At 37.5% G+C, this 14,748-nt stretch overlaps 1 protein-coding gene across 10 annotated transcripts in view; it reads right to left on the bottom strand.

Moving 5' to 3' along the window:
- DGKH (diacylglycerol kinase eta) overlaps positions 1-14,748 on the bottom strand; it is a 203,030-nt gene that overhangs the window by 90,144 nt on the left and 98,138 nt on the right. For 9 of the 10 annotated variants that reach the window (XM_045076628.1, XM_045076632.1, XM_045076624.1 and 6 more), the window contains 2 exons: positions 4,520-4,624; positions 4,113-4,245 (listed from right to left, as the gene is read on the bottom strand). In XM_045076628.1, coding sequence (XP_044932563.1) covers positions 4,113-4,245; positions 4,520-4,624 — 238 coding nt within the window. Of the gene's footprint in view, positions 1-4,112; positions 4,246-4,519; positions 4,625-5,796; positions 6,994-14,748 lie in introns of those variants that run through there. The other variant, XM_004759267.3, reaches the window with a different exon arrangement.

The raw sequence follows: 14,748 nt of genomic DNA, 5'->3' as shown, positions 1-14,748 counted from the left end.
GTAAAAGCAACAAACCCACAAAAAAACCAAGCTCATAGAAACAGAGAACACCTTGGTGGCTTCCCAGGCAGGGGTAGGGCCAAATGGGTGAAGGGCATCAAAAGGTACACACTTCCGGTTATAAAATAAGCCATGGGCATGTAATGCACAGCATGGTGAGTACAGTTAATGACACTGCTTCGAATATTTGAAAGTTGTTATAAGAGTAAGTCTTCAAAGTTCTCATCCTAAGGAAAAAATTCTGTAACTATGGTTGGTGTCAGATGTTCAGGAGACCTATTTGGATAATCAGTTTATAATCTGTACAAATACCAAATCAAAAACACAAAAGAGAGAAATAAGAGGAAACAACCAGGAAAGCAGCAGCTCATATATGAAAAACAAGTAAGCCACAGGTTATCTGGGAAAAGGACCCTTACTTATGATCAGAACTTTACTACTACTAAACTTCATCCTTTTAAGGATACAAATTATCCAAGCACTAGTGAATAAGGATGTTATACCAGTTTCTGACTTCGCAGATACTTAAAAGCAGAGATAGTGTCAGTGGAAACAGAAAAAGTAACTGCTCCTAAATGCTAATGGAAGGTGGCTCTTTTTCACATGATTTTTGCACTTCTAACTGTAAACCCTTAACAGGTTTGAAATGATAGAATGCATGTCATTGTTTTAAAAAGTCCTAATTTAAAAAGTCTGAAATTATAATCCTAATTTATAGCCATGTGGGTGGCTCAGTCCTTAAATGTCTGCCTTCAGCTCAGGTCATGATCTCAGGGTCCTGGGGTCAAGCCCCACAGGGCTCCCTGCTCAGCGGGAAGCCTGCTTCTCCCTCTCCCACTCTCCCTGCTTGTGTTCCCTCTCTTGAGGTTTCTGTCAAATAAATAAAATCTTAAAAAAAAAAAAGTCCCAATTTACTGTAGCACACAAATGAAAGGGTAAAATCCCTGAGTGTCTATAGCCAAATGTTTGAAATGCTTCATGATGTCATGGGGAGCTGATATGCAAAAGGTCACTTAAGCGGAGTCGGTTTTTCCTTGAAAAATATTAGTCTAGACATTGGAAATGTTTCATTTAAGTGGTCTTTTGTGTACCTTGACAAATTCTTTCCTGGAAATCCTACTATTTTTGTGATAAATGACTTGGGGACTCGAGCACAGACTTCATAGACAATAAACCAGTTTTTCAATGGAATCTCATTGCTGATAGACAAATGTGTAAAGAGCGAGCACCGAAGGAAGTAAGCTTGGTCCAAAAAACAATTTTGGCATGACCCGCTCCCTTTTGCTCCCATGCAAGTGACTATTTTAAAACTGAGGCTAATTAGGAACTCTAGGTCTTTCATCTCTTACGGTATTTCTCAAAAGTGTGGTCCTAGTTTTAGTTTTATCTGCAACTAATTCCCAGGTACAACGAAGTATTTGATATTAATAGTCAATAAGGGTTTTTTTTTAGAGGAAAAGGAGGAAATAAAAGAGAGCAACAGGGAATGATTTCATGGTTTTTTTTTTTTTTGAAAATTTTACCATTAAAAATCAAATAGCTCATTAAAAATAAAAATCACACTTGTAATAATAAAGTGCTTCATGCAATGAGTCTTGAAAATTGCAAAGGTGCTTAATGTAGCGTACAATAAAATAAAATAAACTATACTGTGATTACAGTCACTAAGGAATGGAAATGATTAATAGGCACCTTAATTTTGTTAGGTGGCCATTCTGAAGTTATTCTATATAAAGCACTTTCCCCTGACCTACAAAGCTATTACTTAAAACACAGAACTTAAAAAAAATATGCTGACATGTCACTAAATTATGATTTTTTAATTGCAATTTTCAGTTTACCACATTGCATCTTTTTAAGTGTTCAGTTGCGGCTAAGATAAAAATTCATAGGTACCTATGTTAACATATTTGATGCTATTGAATCAAAAAGAAAAAAATCACCATTTAACTTTTTTGTTCAGTTACTATTTAAATAACTGTGAAGAACAAATAGGCTCTGAAATTATTACTGACGTTCTTGATTTAGGGAATCATTTATGAAAAGTATTTTCTGTCTATTTTTCACTCCTATATTTTACATATACAAGGCTTTAAAATAACAGTTTTAGTAATTAATCAACACAAACTCAGAAGACAAATCAGTACAGGCTTGTTTTCCTGTGAAAAACAAGGGCAGAAGGATTAAGTAAATTTAGTGATGGCTTCACACACTAGAAACTGAATTCCATTCCAATACAAAGTTACTCACTCACTGTGGAACGAATTTTTCTTGTATTTGCATCTCTGTTTTTTCTTTTAAAGGCTCTTGCATCCTATGTCTTTTGTTTTTGTCAAGCAAGGAGTTTATTCAGATTTGCGGGGAATGTCTAAAGCTTAAGTATGACTTGGATTATAAGAAAATGATCCTAAATAATCACATTCTCATAAAATTAAAAAAAAAAAACTTCTTTATACATTCATAAAACCCTTGGGATTTTTAAAACCTTTTGCTACAGTTCTAACAATACCAATGGGCAAGACACCACGTATTTAAAATTTTTATCAGCAGAGAAAATGAGGACTAACATATATTCTTCTGAAACTGTAATTCAAAAATACAGTAACTGAGACATTAAACAGTCAGGAAGACTTCATTATTAACAGAATAATGATAAATTTATTGAAAGACCTTAAGTTTCTTATTCTCATCAGTTAATACAATTTTCATTTTTCTTTTAAAAGATTTGGAAAAATACTTAGTCATCCCAGTTTAAACTCAATATACAAACAACTAAATATATCTAATAATGCATAAGTCAAATCAGTAGGGTACCGGTACCAGAGAGTATCTCAGATCTGATACATTTTTTAGGATTTTTGGAATGGGAGACTAGGAGGCAACTAAAAAGACCTTCAAAGTAACACCTCAGAGTATTACACTTGGTAAGAGTAACTCAGAGCCACAGGAACCCTTGTAGATTATTAAAGTCATAAAGGGCAATTACATCTCGTTTGCAACCACTCTTTAAATCTTAAAAAAACAAAAACAAAAACAATGTGTAATGTCCCTTCCAAATGTTTATTTTCACAAATTTTAATGCCTTGGGCCATGACACAATCTGTAGTTATTAACTTGACGGATTTCTTACAGAGCAAAGTTACAACCTTCCACAATTTATTTGACTAGAAAAGTAGTTTCCTTGCAGATATATTCTCCTATTTAATTTTCATAGCATCTGTGAATATAAATGACTATTATCCCTGGTTTGCAGATCAGGAAACGAAAGTCAAAACGTGGAGCTACCTTAAAGTGAACGAAAGCTGGGACTCTATTACTATTTCATTATGGAGTCTAATAAAGTTATGTTCAAAATGCAGATTTTTTTATATTAGAGAAAAAAGCTAATATTAGTATTAGATCTAGTTCAGAAAGTAGTACACAGTAGTGTGATCACTGAGGTATGGAATTAAATAAGTCGAAGAAGTTATGAGGTTTCTCTTGGTAAGTATTAGTATATTTGCTTCTGTTGGTCACTGCTTTTTTATTAAAAAACCACCACCACCATCACCACCCATAAATCCTATAATGAAAACAACAGCCCTAGGCTTATTTTCAAAAAACTTTCAAGAAATTAAAAAGGATGGCATCCATTCAATTAAACATTAAGTGAAATAAAAGAAAACATTTAAAACAATGAAACAGAAATAACAATAGGAAATTCTGTCAAAGAGCCTGTACTGTCCTCACTGAAAGTTTTGTCCTCATAATCAGTCGGAACAGAAAAAGAAGACCAGAAAACCAGAAAGACGGATACAGTCTAAAGACGATTTTTAAGCAGCAGGCGCTAGTTCCTCAGACATGCAATGCTACATTTTGATTTATACTTCCTTCCCAGTGATTTGTATTCATCCTTCCCTCAGCAAAAACATTTCCCAAGCTGGTCCTATGTGCGTCGAGCTCCACTTGAAGCTACGGTAAAATCTTAATGCTACGTTCCCATTGAGGTGCTCCCAGCTCCTGCTTCCACCCACAGGAATTGGCTTGCAGGGGGCACATTTCTCTGCTAGGCTGGCAGCGTGTTCCCAGTGTGGTCAGTGGTGAGGGAGAAGGCAGGCCCCGGGCTACAGTACCTTCACAGGACAGGCCATGGGAGGTGACTCCAGAAAGACTCTCTCTGCACACGTTACAGAAAGTGGGTCGCGCGTGGGAGCAGGCGTACCAGTTATGCATCCCTGAGAAATGTTCCACGTTAAACTGGGCCACCTAGAAACGAGACGTGAGCACAGATTTGCCAACCAAGAGAACAAGACGACAGACAGTGAACCTCAGGGATGCACTTAGTTAGGATTAAAATTTCAAATGTGTACTTTTTAAAATGGAAACACTTTAAGTTAAAAATTTTAAAAGGTCAACATCAGATGGAAGCAGGTTGCTTGATGAATCTGCACATACTTTTCTTTGCAGAATATAGCTTTAGCTCTTCGAATGACTTTCCTTCTCCAAGAACAGAAGGTGCCGGGAAAAGATGCTACTTTACCTCGTAAGGTTCTCTGGTCTGTACAGACTTCAGTGAGCTCATCCAGTCCTCCATCTCCTTCCTGTTCTCAGCACACAGCATCAGTCTTCTGAATGGAGTGATTATCTGAAAGGGGTAATTCGATCTAATGATTGTGAATAACCAACAAAACAGATTATTGTAAATGATAGTGAATAACCAACAAGACAGATTATTGTAAAACCTAGCAATCAATCGTACGAGGAAATTCCATTTCTAATCTTGTAGTCTTCATTTCCTTGGTGAAGACAGTAAGAGTCTCTGTAACATAAAAGAGTTTAGTTCTCTAAGTACGATACAATGGGGGCTAGGAAAGAAAAATGCCAAGGAGGCGTTTCTTGTCTTTAGTATCATCCCCCTTACTGAGGCTTTTTTCGCCCCGTACCAAAGGCTGTGAACACGAATAAACAATGTACTCCTATCTCATGGAATGTATGTTGAAAACTGATTTTTAAATATACTTCAGAATAATTCATAGTAAACTTAGAATTCAGACACAGTTTTCAATATGGAAATTCAAAAAACTGAAAACCAAAGGAATGCAATATTGAATAATTCATAATCAGTTTGTGATAATATCAGGAATATTCTGTTATTAAATACTGCTGGATTTACATATCCTTTCCATTGTCTATTTTAATATGATTTAAATAGGAAGGGTATTTCCCCCATTGAATAGAACTACTACTACTTTTTAGTGAGAGCAGGGCAGAAGAATTAACCTAAAAGTCTTTCAGTTGGCGTTAAGGGAAGAAGAGAACTGTGACTTTCATCTTTTCATCATGTCACTAAAGAATGTAAATTAATTGTATTAAAAGGCTTAAGCAAGTGAAATGAAGATTGCGCTTCAAAAGTGAGATTCTGAAATGACTTGAAAGGAGCCTCTATTTATGTGTGAATACAGTATTCTCGGTGTAATCCTGAAGTTGCTAAATCCTACGCATTCACTGCAAAGAAGGGGCCCTATATTTACCTGTGGAAGACAAGCAAACTTTACATGCCTACCTCGAAACTCTCTCTAAATAACAAATCATATACTTACTTACATAGCCAATAAGAAATTTTCTCAAATTAGAAGCCATTCGATCAAGTGATCGTCTACATACTGCATTATGGAGCAGATGTCTCAAGTCCTAAAAAAGCAGTAATCATCTAAAAACAAAAGGAGCAACCCTGCAAGCCTCAATCACTACTGTTCATCTTAGGAAATAAGCCCATTATTCAGAACTACAGAGATCAGCCTCCTCTTAGCTACTCACCGCTCATCGCCTCCTTTCTTTTTGTCTTTGGTGTAGACGGCACAATCCTTCCTTAAACCCAGGGGCCTTTCATGCGTCTGACAGGCACTTGCACTTAAATACAGCCAGCCAGAAGTCACATGGAGGAGGAGCACCAACCGCTTAGCTTTGGGTGTTTGTTAATTGCATATGAAATTGAACAGAACCTCACTTCTGCATTTTCTCCTGTTTTCCACCACCCTCTTTGGATAAAGCTTATTAGCAGTTGGTCACTTTTCTTCCTGAATAAATAGTTAATGAAAGAGCACTGCCTCCCTCATTACTTAGGAGCCAAATGGATGCTTTATTGCTTCAAAATGTTTTTCTAGGACAGCTCATCAAATGCAGCAGAAAAGACAGCATTAAATCATAATACTCTCCTGGCTCTGACAACCGGCCGGGCACTCCAGAAACCTCCCAGTTTTACTGGACTGACTGAATAAATCTGATACTTATCTGAATAAATATCACCGCTAGCATATTTGATTGATTGATTGATTGATTGATTATTGATTTATTTATTTATTTTTAATTTGCTATACTACGTGATGTGACTCTAAGGATTCCCCGCTTTCGTTATAACCTTATAGTGAGACACACATTATTCAGATAAATAAATCAGGCTTGTTATTTTATCCTTTGATTTTGTTTATCATTGAATTCAAAGTAAAGCAAGATGTTTAATGTCTTTATGTTCTTTAAAAGTCACCGTGAATTCAATAAAAAAGGGAGAAAGAAGAATAGGGAAATAGCTTTGAATTTTTCTTATAGCTTTTGAAGCTATATAAATGCCTCAATCCTAAAAATAATTCAGCAACATAAATCATGCATGCATCTTATTTGCTAAGGAAGTAAAAGATGTACTTTTGTAATTTCTCCTTTTTAACAAAAACATGCTTTAAAAAGCGGTCAATAATGAGCAAATAAAGATCATAACACAAAAGGTGTTTTAAGAGCCAAAAAGAACTTATAAGTAATTTTGATTTACCGGTCTTGTGATTGAGTATGATTAAGAAATCTACTGATTATAGTTACATTATAAGAAGTCTGTATGAAAAAGAAAATCCTTTGTAAATCATGTGATGCAGAGATGTCTGGCTTTGTGCCTTCAGTATCAAAAATACATCCTCCAGGAGCACCTGGGTGGCTCACTGGGTTAAGCCTCTGCCTTTGGCTCAGGTCATGATCTCAGGGTCCTGGGATCGAGCCCCACATCAAGCCCCACAACAGGCTTTCTGCTCAGCAGGGAGCCTGTTTCCCCCTCTTTCTCTGCCTGCTGCTCTGCCTACTCATGATCTCTCTCTCTCTCTCTTTCTGTCAAATAAATAAATAAAATCTTCAAAAATACCTCCTCCAGCAGGCTGAAGTTGTCTGGGCCCAGTTGATGACAAGGCTGTTCACCAAGTAAACCTGTAAGGTCTCCCAGTTTGGCCCTTTCTTCTGGGGTAATCTCAAACCAGCCTACCAGAGCTCTGAGCCCTCTCCCCACCTTTTATTTAAATTCTCCCTCAACCTCCACCTGTGTAGGAAAAAATGGGACAGTCACAGTTATTAGCTGATAAGCTTTGGTTGTACCCTAACTGAACCCCATCACACTACAGGGGTTTCTCCTCCAAATCTTTACTAGGAAAATATTTGGGAAGCAGCAAACTCTGGAAATTATTTGGCTCTTATTCTGAAAGTCTCAATATACTCAGCCTTTTTATTAGGACAGCTGAGTAGGGTCGGGGGGAGTGGAAAGATAAGAGGTGTGGGGAGGGGGCTAGTCCGAGGGGGAGCTCTCTGAGACTCAGCAGGGGCAGGGGCTGGCGGGGTGGGTAGTGGAACCAAGGCCAGGAAGTCTAGAGGACTTTTTGCCTTCTTTTGATTTTATTTTATTTTTTTACTTTTTACCTTTCTTGAAGGATCTGCAGCTTACCTATCTTCACGTGTCCTCTAGCCCCTGTCCTGACTCTTACCCTCTCTCGCCACCACCCCAACATCCCCCCCCAATTTTTTTCAGGCACATCTGAACTTATTTCAGTCATTAGTTTTCAGACTATAACCACCACTTCGACCTCAGTTCTGAAAACTCCAGCATTTCCTGAGCATGTACGGTATGCTAGAGCCCCCGGCCACAAACCACAGGGGCTTTGTCTCAGTAATCTAGAAGAGAGACAGGGAAGTAAACCAAGGTTTGCTTGTCCAGAAAAGAGCTGTATAAGATGAGCACAAAGGAGAGACATCTAAATCAGTTTCCTAAATGCTGACTCAAATAATATCCAAACTCCCCATTAATAGACATATTGACCCATTGGAGAGTTACTGGTCTGTAAGTATTAATCCAACAACACTAATACATGTGTATAAGAATTGAGAATTTCTCAGTCTGGTAAAGCATACAGCTACATAAAACAGGAGACAATCTGGCATTAAATATATAAAATTCTATAGATGAGTAACATTATAGTGAAGACTTTAAGTACATAAACATGCACAGGAAAAAAACATAAATACTGAACTGGTCATCTTTTAGTGAAGGGATTACAGATAATTATAATGTTTTTAGTTTGTCTATGGTTTCTAAAGCAAATTTGTTGTACTATTGTAATGAAACATAACTATTTAATTTTTATTTTTTAACTAACAAAAGGATGGGAATTCAGAACTTAAAACTCTGCGTTGTTTCAAAGCAGGAATTCTTAAAGTTGGCTGCCCATTAGAATCACCTGGGAGAATTTTAAAAATCCCAATGTCTGGGCCACAATCATACTGATTAACTCAGAACAGAGGAGGGTGGGACCCAGGCACTGGTTTTATTTTTTCTAACTTCCAGATAATTGCAAAGTTCAGGTACGCTTGTGAACCAGTGCCCTAAAGATATTTTGCTGTTCCCCACAACACTGTTAGAACTTAAAAAATGATGGATGTTTCTAGAACCCAGTGGATTACAGGAATTGCTAATCTGCAAATTCCCAATTAGAAGCCACTAATGCAACAGCAAAGAGATTCAGTGCTTCCACTCTGGATTTAAGCCCACTTTGAATGAGGACCAACAGCAGCCTTTCTCACTTGTGTGGCTGTGAATAATGTTCCCTCCACTCTCTGAGCCTCGGTGTGGTACCTGCTAAGTGAGAAGAAGGCACTAACTCCCAGCTCTACGGAGTGTGGTATGGGTGAGTGAGACAATCTACGGAACACATTCAGGACAGTGTAAGAAAGCCAAAGCTCTGTAAATATTAGCATCTCAGTTCTTGGTGCTGACAGAAATTGTGTATACACGTACAGATTTATATCTATCTTTTAAAAGTGTGTCCATAGTCAAAATAACATGAGTTTGGGATGCCTGGGACATTAGGCATCTGCCTTTGGCTCAGATCATGATCCCGGGGTCCTGGGATCGAACCCTGCATGGGGCTCCCTGCTCAGCAGGAAAGCCTGCTTCTCCCTCTTCCATTCACCCTGCTTGTGTTCCTGCTCTCACTGTATCTCTCCATCAAATACATAAATAAAATCTTAAAAAAAAAAAACAAAACATGAACTGGAGCCATTTTGCCAACAAAATAGTCACTGACTAGAACACACCAAAAGGGGAATAATGCTCAGCTGCTCCTTAGAAGGTACTGGGAAAATGTCAACAAACATGAGGAAAAAAACCATCCTCCCTTAACTGCACAGCAATTCATCTCACCCACAGCGGGAATATAAGATGGTAGACGGCTTACCAAAGCGAAATACATCAGATCCCTGCACAATACTGAAGAGCTGGGCATGCCATCTCTAGTAGGGTACCACGCTTTAACTATTCCAACAGACAGTTCCTTCTTTTAACTCAGATTTTTGATTCTGCAATGAAGGAAACTCTGAAAACTTCTGTGGTAATCTGAAATGTCCAACAACTTTTTCCATTAGAAAATTCTTATTTCTGATCTAAAGTTCTTTACAACAAACTAATCATATTTGCCCTATGGCAGTCCTTTTTTGGGAACTATGTATATATTTCAGGAGCACCTGGGTGCCTCAGGCAGTTAAGCGTCTGCCTTTGGCTCAGGTCATGATCTTGGTGTCCTGGGATCAAGCTCCATGTCAGGCTTCCTGCTTGGAGAGTCTGCTTCTCCCTCTCTTTTCTCCCCCCACCCTAATAAATATATAAAAATCTTTAAAAAAGTAAACTATATACATTTTTACTTTTTTTTATTTTTTAAGATCAGCTTTATTGAGATGTAAGGCACAATACTAATTTGATTCATCTGCTTAAATCATACAATTCGATGGTTCTTGGTGTATATACAGCATTATACAACCATCACCATCATCTGTTTCAGAACATTTTCACAACCCCAAAAATGAACCTCCTTAACAGTAACTCCCCAATTTCCTCCAAATCTGGCCCTACCCCCCAGCCACTGGCAACAATGAATCTACTTTGTCTCTGATTATGCAATAAGTAAATCATGGGAATAACAGGCACAGTCAATGACACTGTACAGGCACAGCATAAGAAACACAGTCAATGTCACTGTACAGTGACAGATGGGAGCGACACTGGTGGTGAGCACAGCATAATATAAAAACTTGTCCAATCACTACAATGTGCACCTGAAACTACTGCAACATTGTGTTTCAAACACACCCACACCCAGATAAAAAAAATTAATGGAAACAATTTTCTAATTAAAAAAATAAAACGAGGTTTGACATAAAAAAAATTGATGCCATGTTTGATAACAACTACATAATTCATCTATTTAAATCAAATCAGTTCTTTAATCCAAATGCATTTACAAAGTTAACCTGATATCCAAACTTGAAATTCAAAAGTATTGCTTTCCAGAGATGTAATTGCAAAAGTAAAAAAGGAAAAATTTAAATAAATACAGGGAATTAAAAAAAAGAGAGACTGACAACATTGCAACTTTGAAAACACGCTAAGTGAACGCAGCCAGTTACAAAAGACCACATATTGTGTGATTCCATTTCTATGAAATGCAACATTTTTTTTATCTTTAGTGATTAAACCTGAACTATTTGATTGAAATAAAAATTCATATGCAGTAAGAAGCCTTTCTTGGACAGCAGAACAAAAAGAAAGTTTAGTTGTCATCATAACAATTTTTTATTGCTTGTGTTTATTATAACTTGTGGGATATAATTTGACTTTTGTCAAAGCCAATTCAGGTGTAATTATGTCTCTTTAACACTAGGTTTGCGACATCTGAAGTTGCCAACAGCTCAGTTTTAAAGTACCTACTTCTTCCTCCTCCCTCATATATCTACAACCAGCTCTTAAATTATGTATATATTGCATTTTTTTATTCTTATTTTATGAAATGAAATAATTCACTCTGACAACTTAAATGTGCCAAATTGTAATGCAGTTCCTTAAGTGACTATTTTGAGAGTAGAGATACTTACTCCTATATTTCAAACGGTAATCAGGGAACCTCAACATCCAAGAGCATAGGTCCTCAGCTATGTGGACCTAAATCAAGTCAAGGATTTGACTAAATCAAGTCAAGGATTTATCCAAAATACAGCCAACCATGCTCCAAACCAGATGCGGACATCGAAATCTTAGTTTGGAGGGAGGCGTGGATAATTTCATGTACTCTATAGTCTGGCAAAGCCACACAGGTGATTCTGATGCACGCCTCTGTGTTAATCATGGAAGGTACTAGAAGCATCCAACTTTGCCATTAGTTAAGTCAGGATCTGGTCTCAGGAATGGAACGAAAGTGCTCTTAATCTTCATAGCTCCTTATCTCCTTTTTCAGCACCCTTGTGTTCCCAAATTTCCAGTGCCCTCAACTGTCCCTAACAGTATTCAGTATTCAGTGGGGGATCCACCAGAACGAGTCTACCACCTACCGCACTGCGTGTGTATAACAGAGGCCCCAAAATGATCATCTCTGATGTTTTTGTTTGGCCATCCTGTTGGAACCCTGCAGTGCTGTGTTGTAAAACCACAATAATGACAAGAAGTTAAAACCCATCATTTTAGACATGTACATTGCTCTTAAACCTATTTTCTTCTGCTGGCTATTTCATACACTTTGGTCACTAAGGGGCCCCGGGAGGCATCTGAGGTTGCAAGTCCTGCACAGACTGACTCATTTTCCCGCTGGGGTCAATACTTCCCTATTTTATCATCCAGTCGCCTCAAGTCCCATCTATTTCCAAAAATGACAGCTGCAGATCTAAAAGTGATTTTTTTCTGAGGTGTTATAGATGATAAAGGTTCAGTGCCTATTTAGTCCCAATGGTGTTTGAATTTTAATGGAAGACTAAGAAAAGTACCGTGTCACAACAAATGTGGTTTTGGCACCAAGACCAAAGAAAGAGCCAGATAGTATAATTCAAATCAACTGAATAACAGAATTTTAGATTAAAAAGTCAGGGCGCCTGGTGGCTCAGTGGGTTAAAGCCTCTGCCTTTGGCTTGGATCATGATCCCAGGGTCCTGGGATTGAGCCCCACATCGGGCTCTCTGCTCAGCAGGACGCCTGCTTCCCTTCCTCTCTCTGCCTGTCTCTCTGCCAACTTGTGATCTCTGTCTGTCAAATAAATAAATAATATCTTTAAAAAAATAAAATAAAATAAATAAAAAAAAAAGAGAGACCTTACTGTACTGTTGTAATACCCTAAACATTCTTCATAGAGCTGTGAACACTGTGGAACCTGCATTCTGTGCTCATGCAGAGAGTAGTTCCACAACATCTTGGAGCACAAACCTGACAATATCTCAAATGATGTCAAATAACATATAACGATGTAATGGGCTAAATGATAAGACTGAGGTTGACAGGTAATTCATATACACTCGAGAGCCTCATTATTAATCTACTGCTGGAATTTATAAAGAAATTCTGCTATGCAGGCAGTGTTCGATGTCAACAGGATTCTAAATCATATTGCTTTAAAGTTGAACTAAGGTCTTCCTAGTCTCTTTCAGAAAGATCTACAAATCTTTTCAGACATCTGTTTCGAGCCATGTTTAGATTTATACACAAATGCACATACACACCCTTCACTGAGAGTTAAAGAGGATCTTTGCAAGTCATTCCATCCTTCTGGTTTTGACGGACTGGTCACCTTTCCAATGGATGAGTCATTCTAGCTGAAGACGACTTACTGATCTTTGTGGCATGTCTGGAATGTAGACTTGGGGGTATCAAACATGTGCCTCAACTTTCAGAATAAAGAGGGAAGCATTTAGTCAGGACACAAGGAAGTCTACCCCAATGCTGCTTATTTTAAGTCATTTATCATCTTTATATATAATATTAATTTCAAAAATCAAACTATAAATCAAGTAATTACCTAAACTCTGGAATAAATAAATTGATGGAGATTTCTATAGCATTATATGAAACATTACTCACTTGTGAAAAGATTCCCAAAAAAGTGTTAAGTATTGACAAAATAGATTCTGATGGAATTTTTTTTTGTAAATATGTATTACTATTATTCTGAGAAATGTACTAATTATAGAAAGGAAAAAAACCTTTGGGCAAGAGCAGAACATCTTTGCCAAGAAAATGTCTGTCTTCTTATCTATAGGAATACCTGACTACAGACTTATGGCATAAAGGCCATATCTCATAGATTCTTCAATCATCTCTGTACATTAAGCATGGGATTAATTTTGTTACAACATATTGAAGGGGAAAAACAAATGTAAAAGCGAAATGAGTTGTCTACCATACTTTAATATGCTTCTGTTATGAGGAGTTAATAAAAAACAGTAACAGGGGTGCCTGGTGGCTCAGTGGGTTAAAGCCTCTGCCTTCTGCTCAGATCATGATCCCAGGGTCCTGGAATCGAGCCCTGTATCAGGCTCTCTGCTCAGCGGGGAGCCTGCTTCCCTCCTCTCTCTGCCTGCCTCTCTGCCTACTTGTGACCTCTATCTGTCAAATAATAAATAAAATCTTTTTAAAAAGATAAAGAAAAAAGAAAAAACAGTAACAGGACTGTTATAGCAAGTAAAATAAAATAAAAATAAAAACAAAGGATTATTCCTTCACTGTAAAATACTGAATTGAGATGCTATAGGAAATTCCATAAAGCTCTTTCACAGACTTTGAGAACAATGAGAAAGAAGTAGAGTTAAAAACCGACAATGATATTTTTAGGGATGGCTCCTGAAGAATGAGGGGTCAAGTAGAACGATGTGAAAGATCTGCTTTAAAACACTCTAGATAAAATAGGGGAAAGACAGACTAGACGAAGCAAGTGTTGGCAACATCAAGATAGTAGTAGGAGCTGGGCAATAGGGACGTGGGCTTTTTCACAATTTAAAAAAAAAGTACCCAAGTATTGGAGAACAAGCAAAACCCTTCAAGGAACTAAGGACAAGAACAGAGTTGAGAGATTTGGGTGTCTTAGTCTTCTCTTAGGTAGACCCTTTTTAACCCCTTGGCCTGAACTCAGCTTACAGACCACACCCATCAGGACCCAAATTTCTGAACTTTAACTGCCTTTTCCTGTATCAAGTTCACATTAAGAGAGTAATGTGGTCTCCTTGCCCAAATGACCTCAAATGTCCACAGAAGCTAATGACGTGAGTCTTCTGATCACTGAGTGAGATGGGGTGGGATGGTCAGAGTAGAAGGCAGCCATGCAAATCTCACTTCCATAATTCTTGAGCTTCGATGATTCTGCTTAAGATTAGGTTTGCAGGCCACGAAACCCACTTCTTGACTAAGGAATAATGGCTTCATAACAAAGTCATTTTCCATGTTAATTTGATTTCCCTCTATAAACTAATGTTGGTTTTTTACTACCTTAGAGTATTAAATATAGATAAAACATAAATTCTGATATGTTTTCATGAAAAAAGGAAACACAGATTTCAATGAGGTCAAGTACCAATGTTCTCACTATACACACAGTATTTTCATAGGCTCTCACAATCTAAAAAGTGATTTTTTCCCTTTATTTCAATATAAAAATCCAA

Source organism: Mustela putorius, unplaced genomic scaffold, assembly GCF_011764305.1.
Source record: "Mustela putorius furo isolate JIRA1106 unplaced genomic scaffold, ASM1176430v1.1 tig00000179_pilon_pilon_pilon, whole genome shotgun sequence".
In the NCBI taxonomy this organism is placed as follows: Eukaryota; Metazoa; Chordata; class Mammalia; order Carnivora; family Mustelidae; genus Mustela; species Mustela putorius.
The sequence above is the reverse complement of the archived record's forward strand: the minus strand, read 5'-3'. Positions and strand labels throughout refer to the sequence as shown.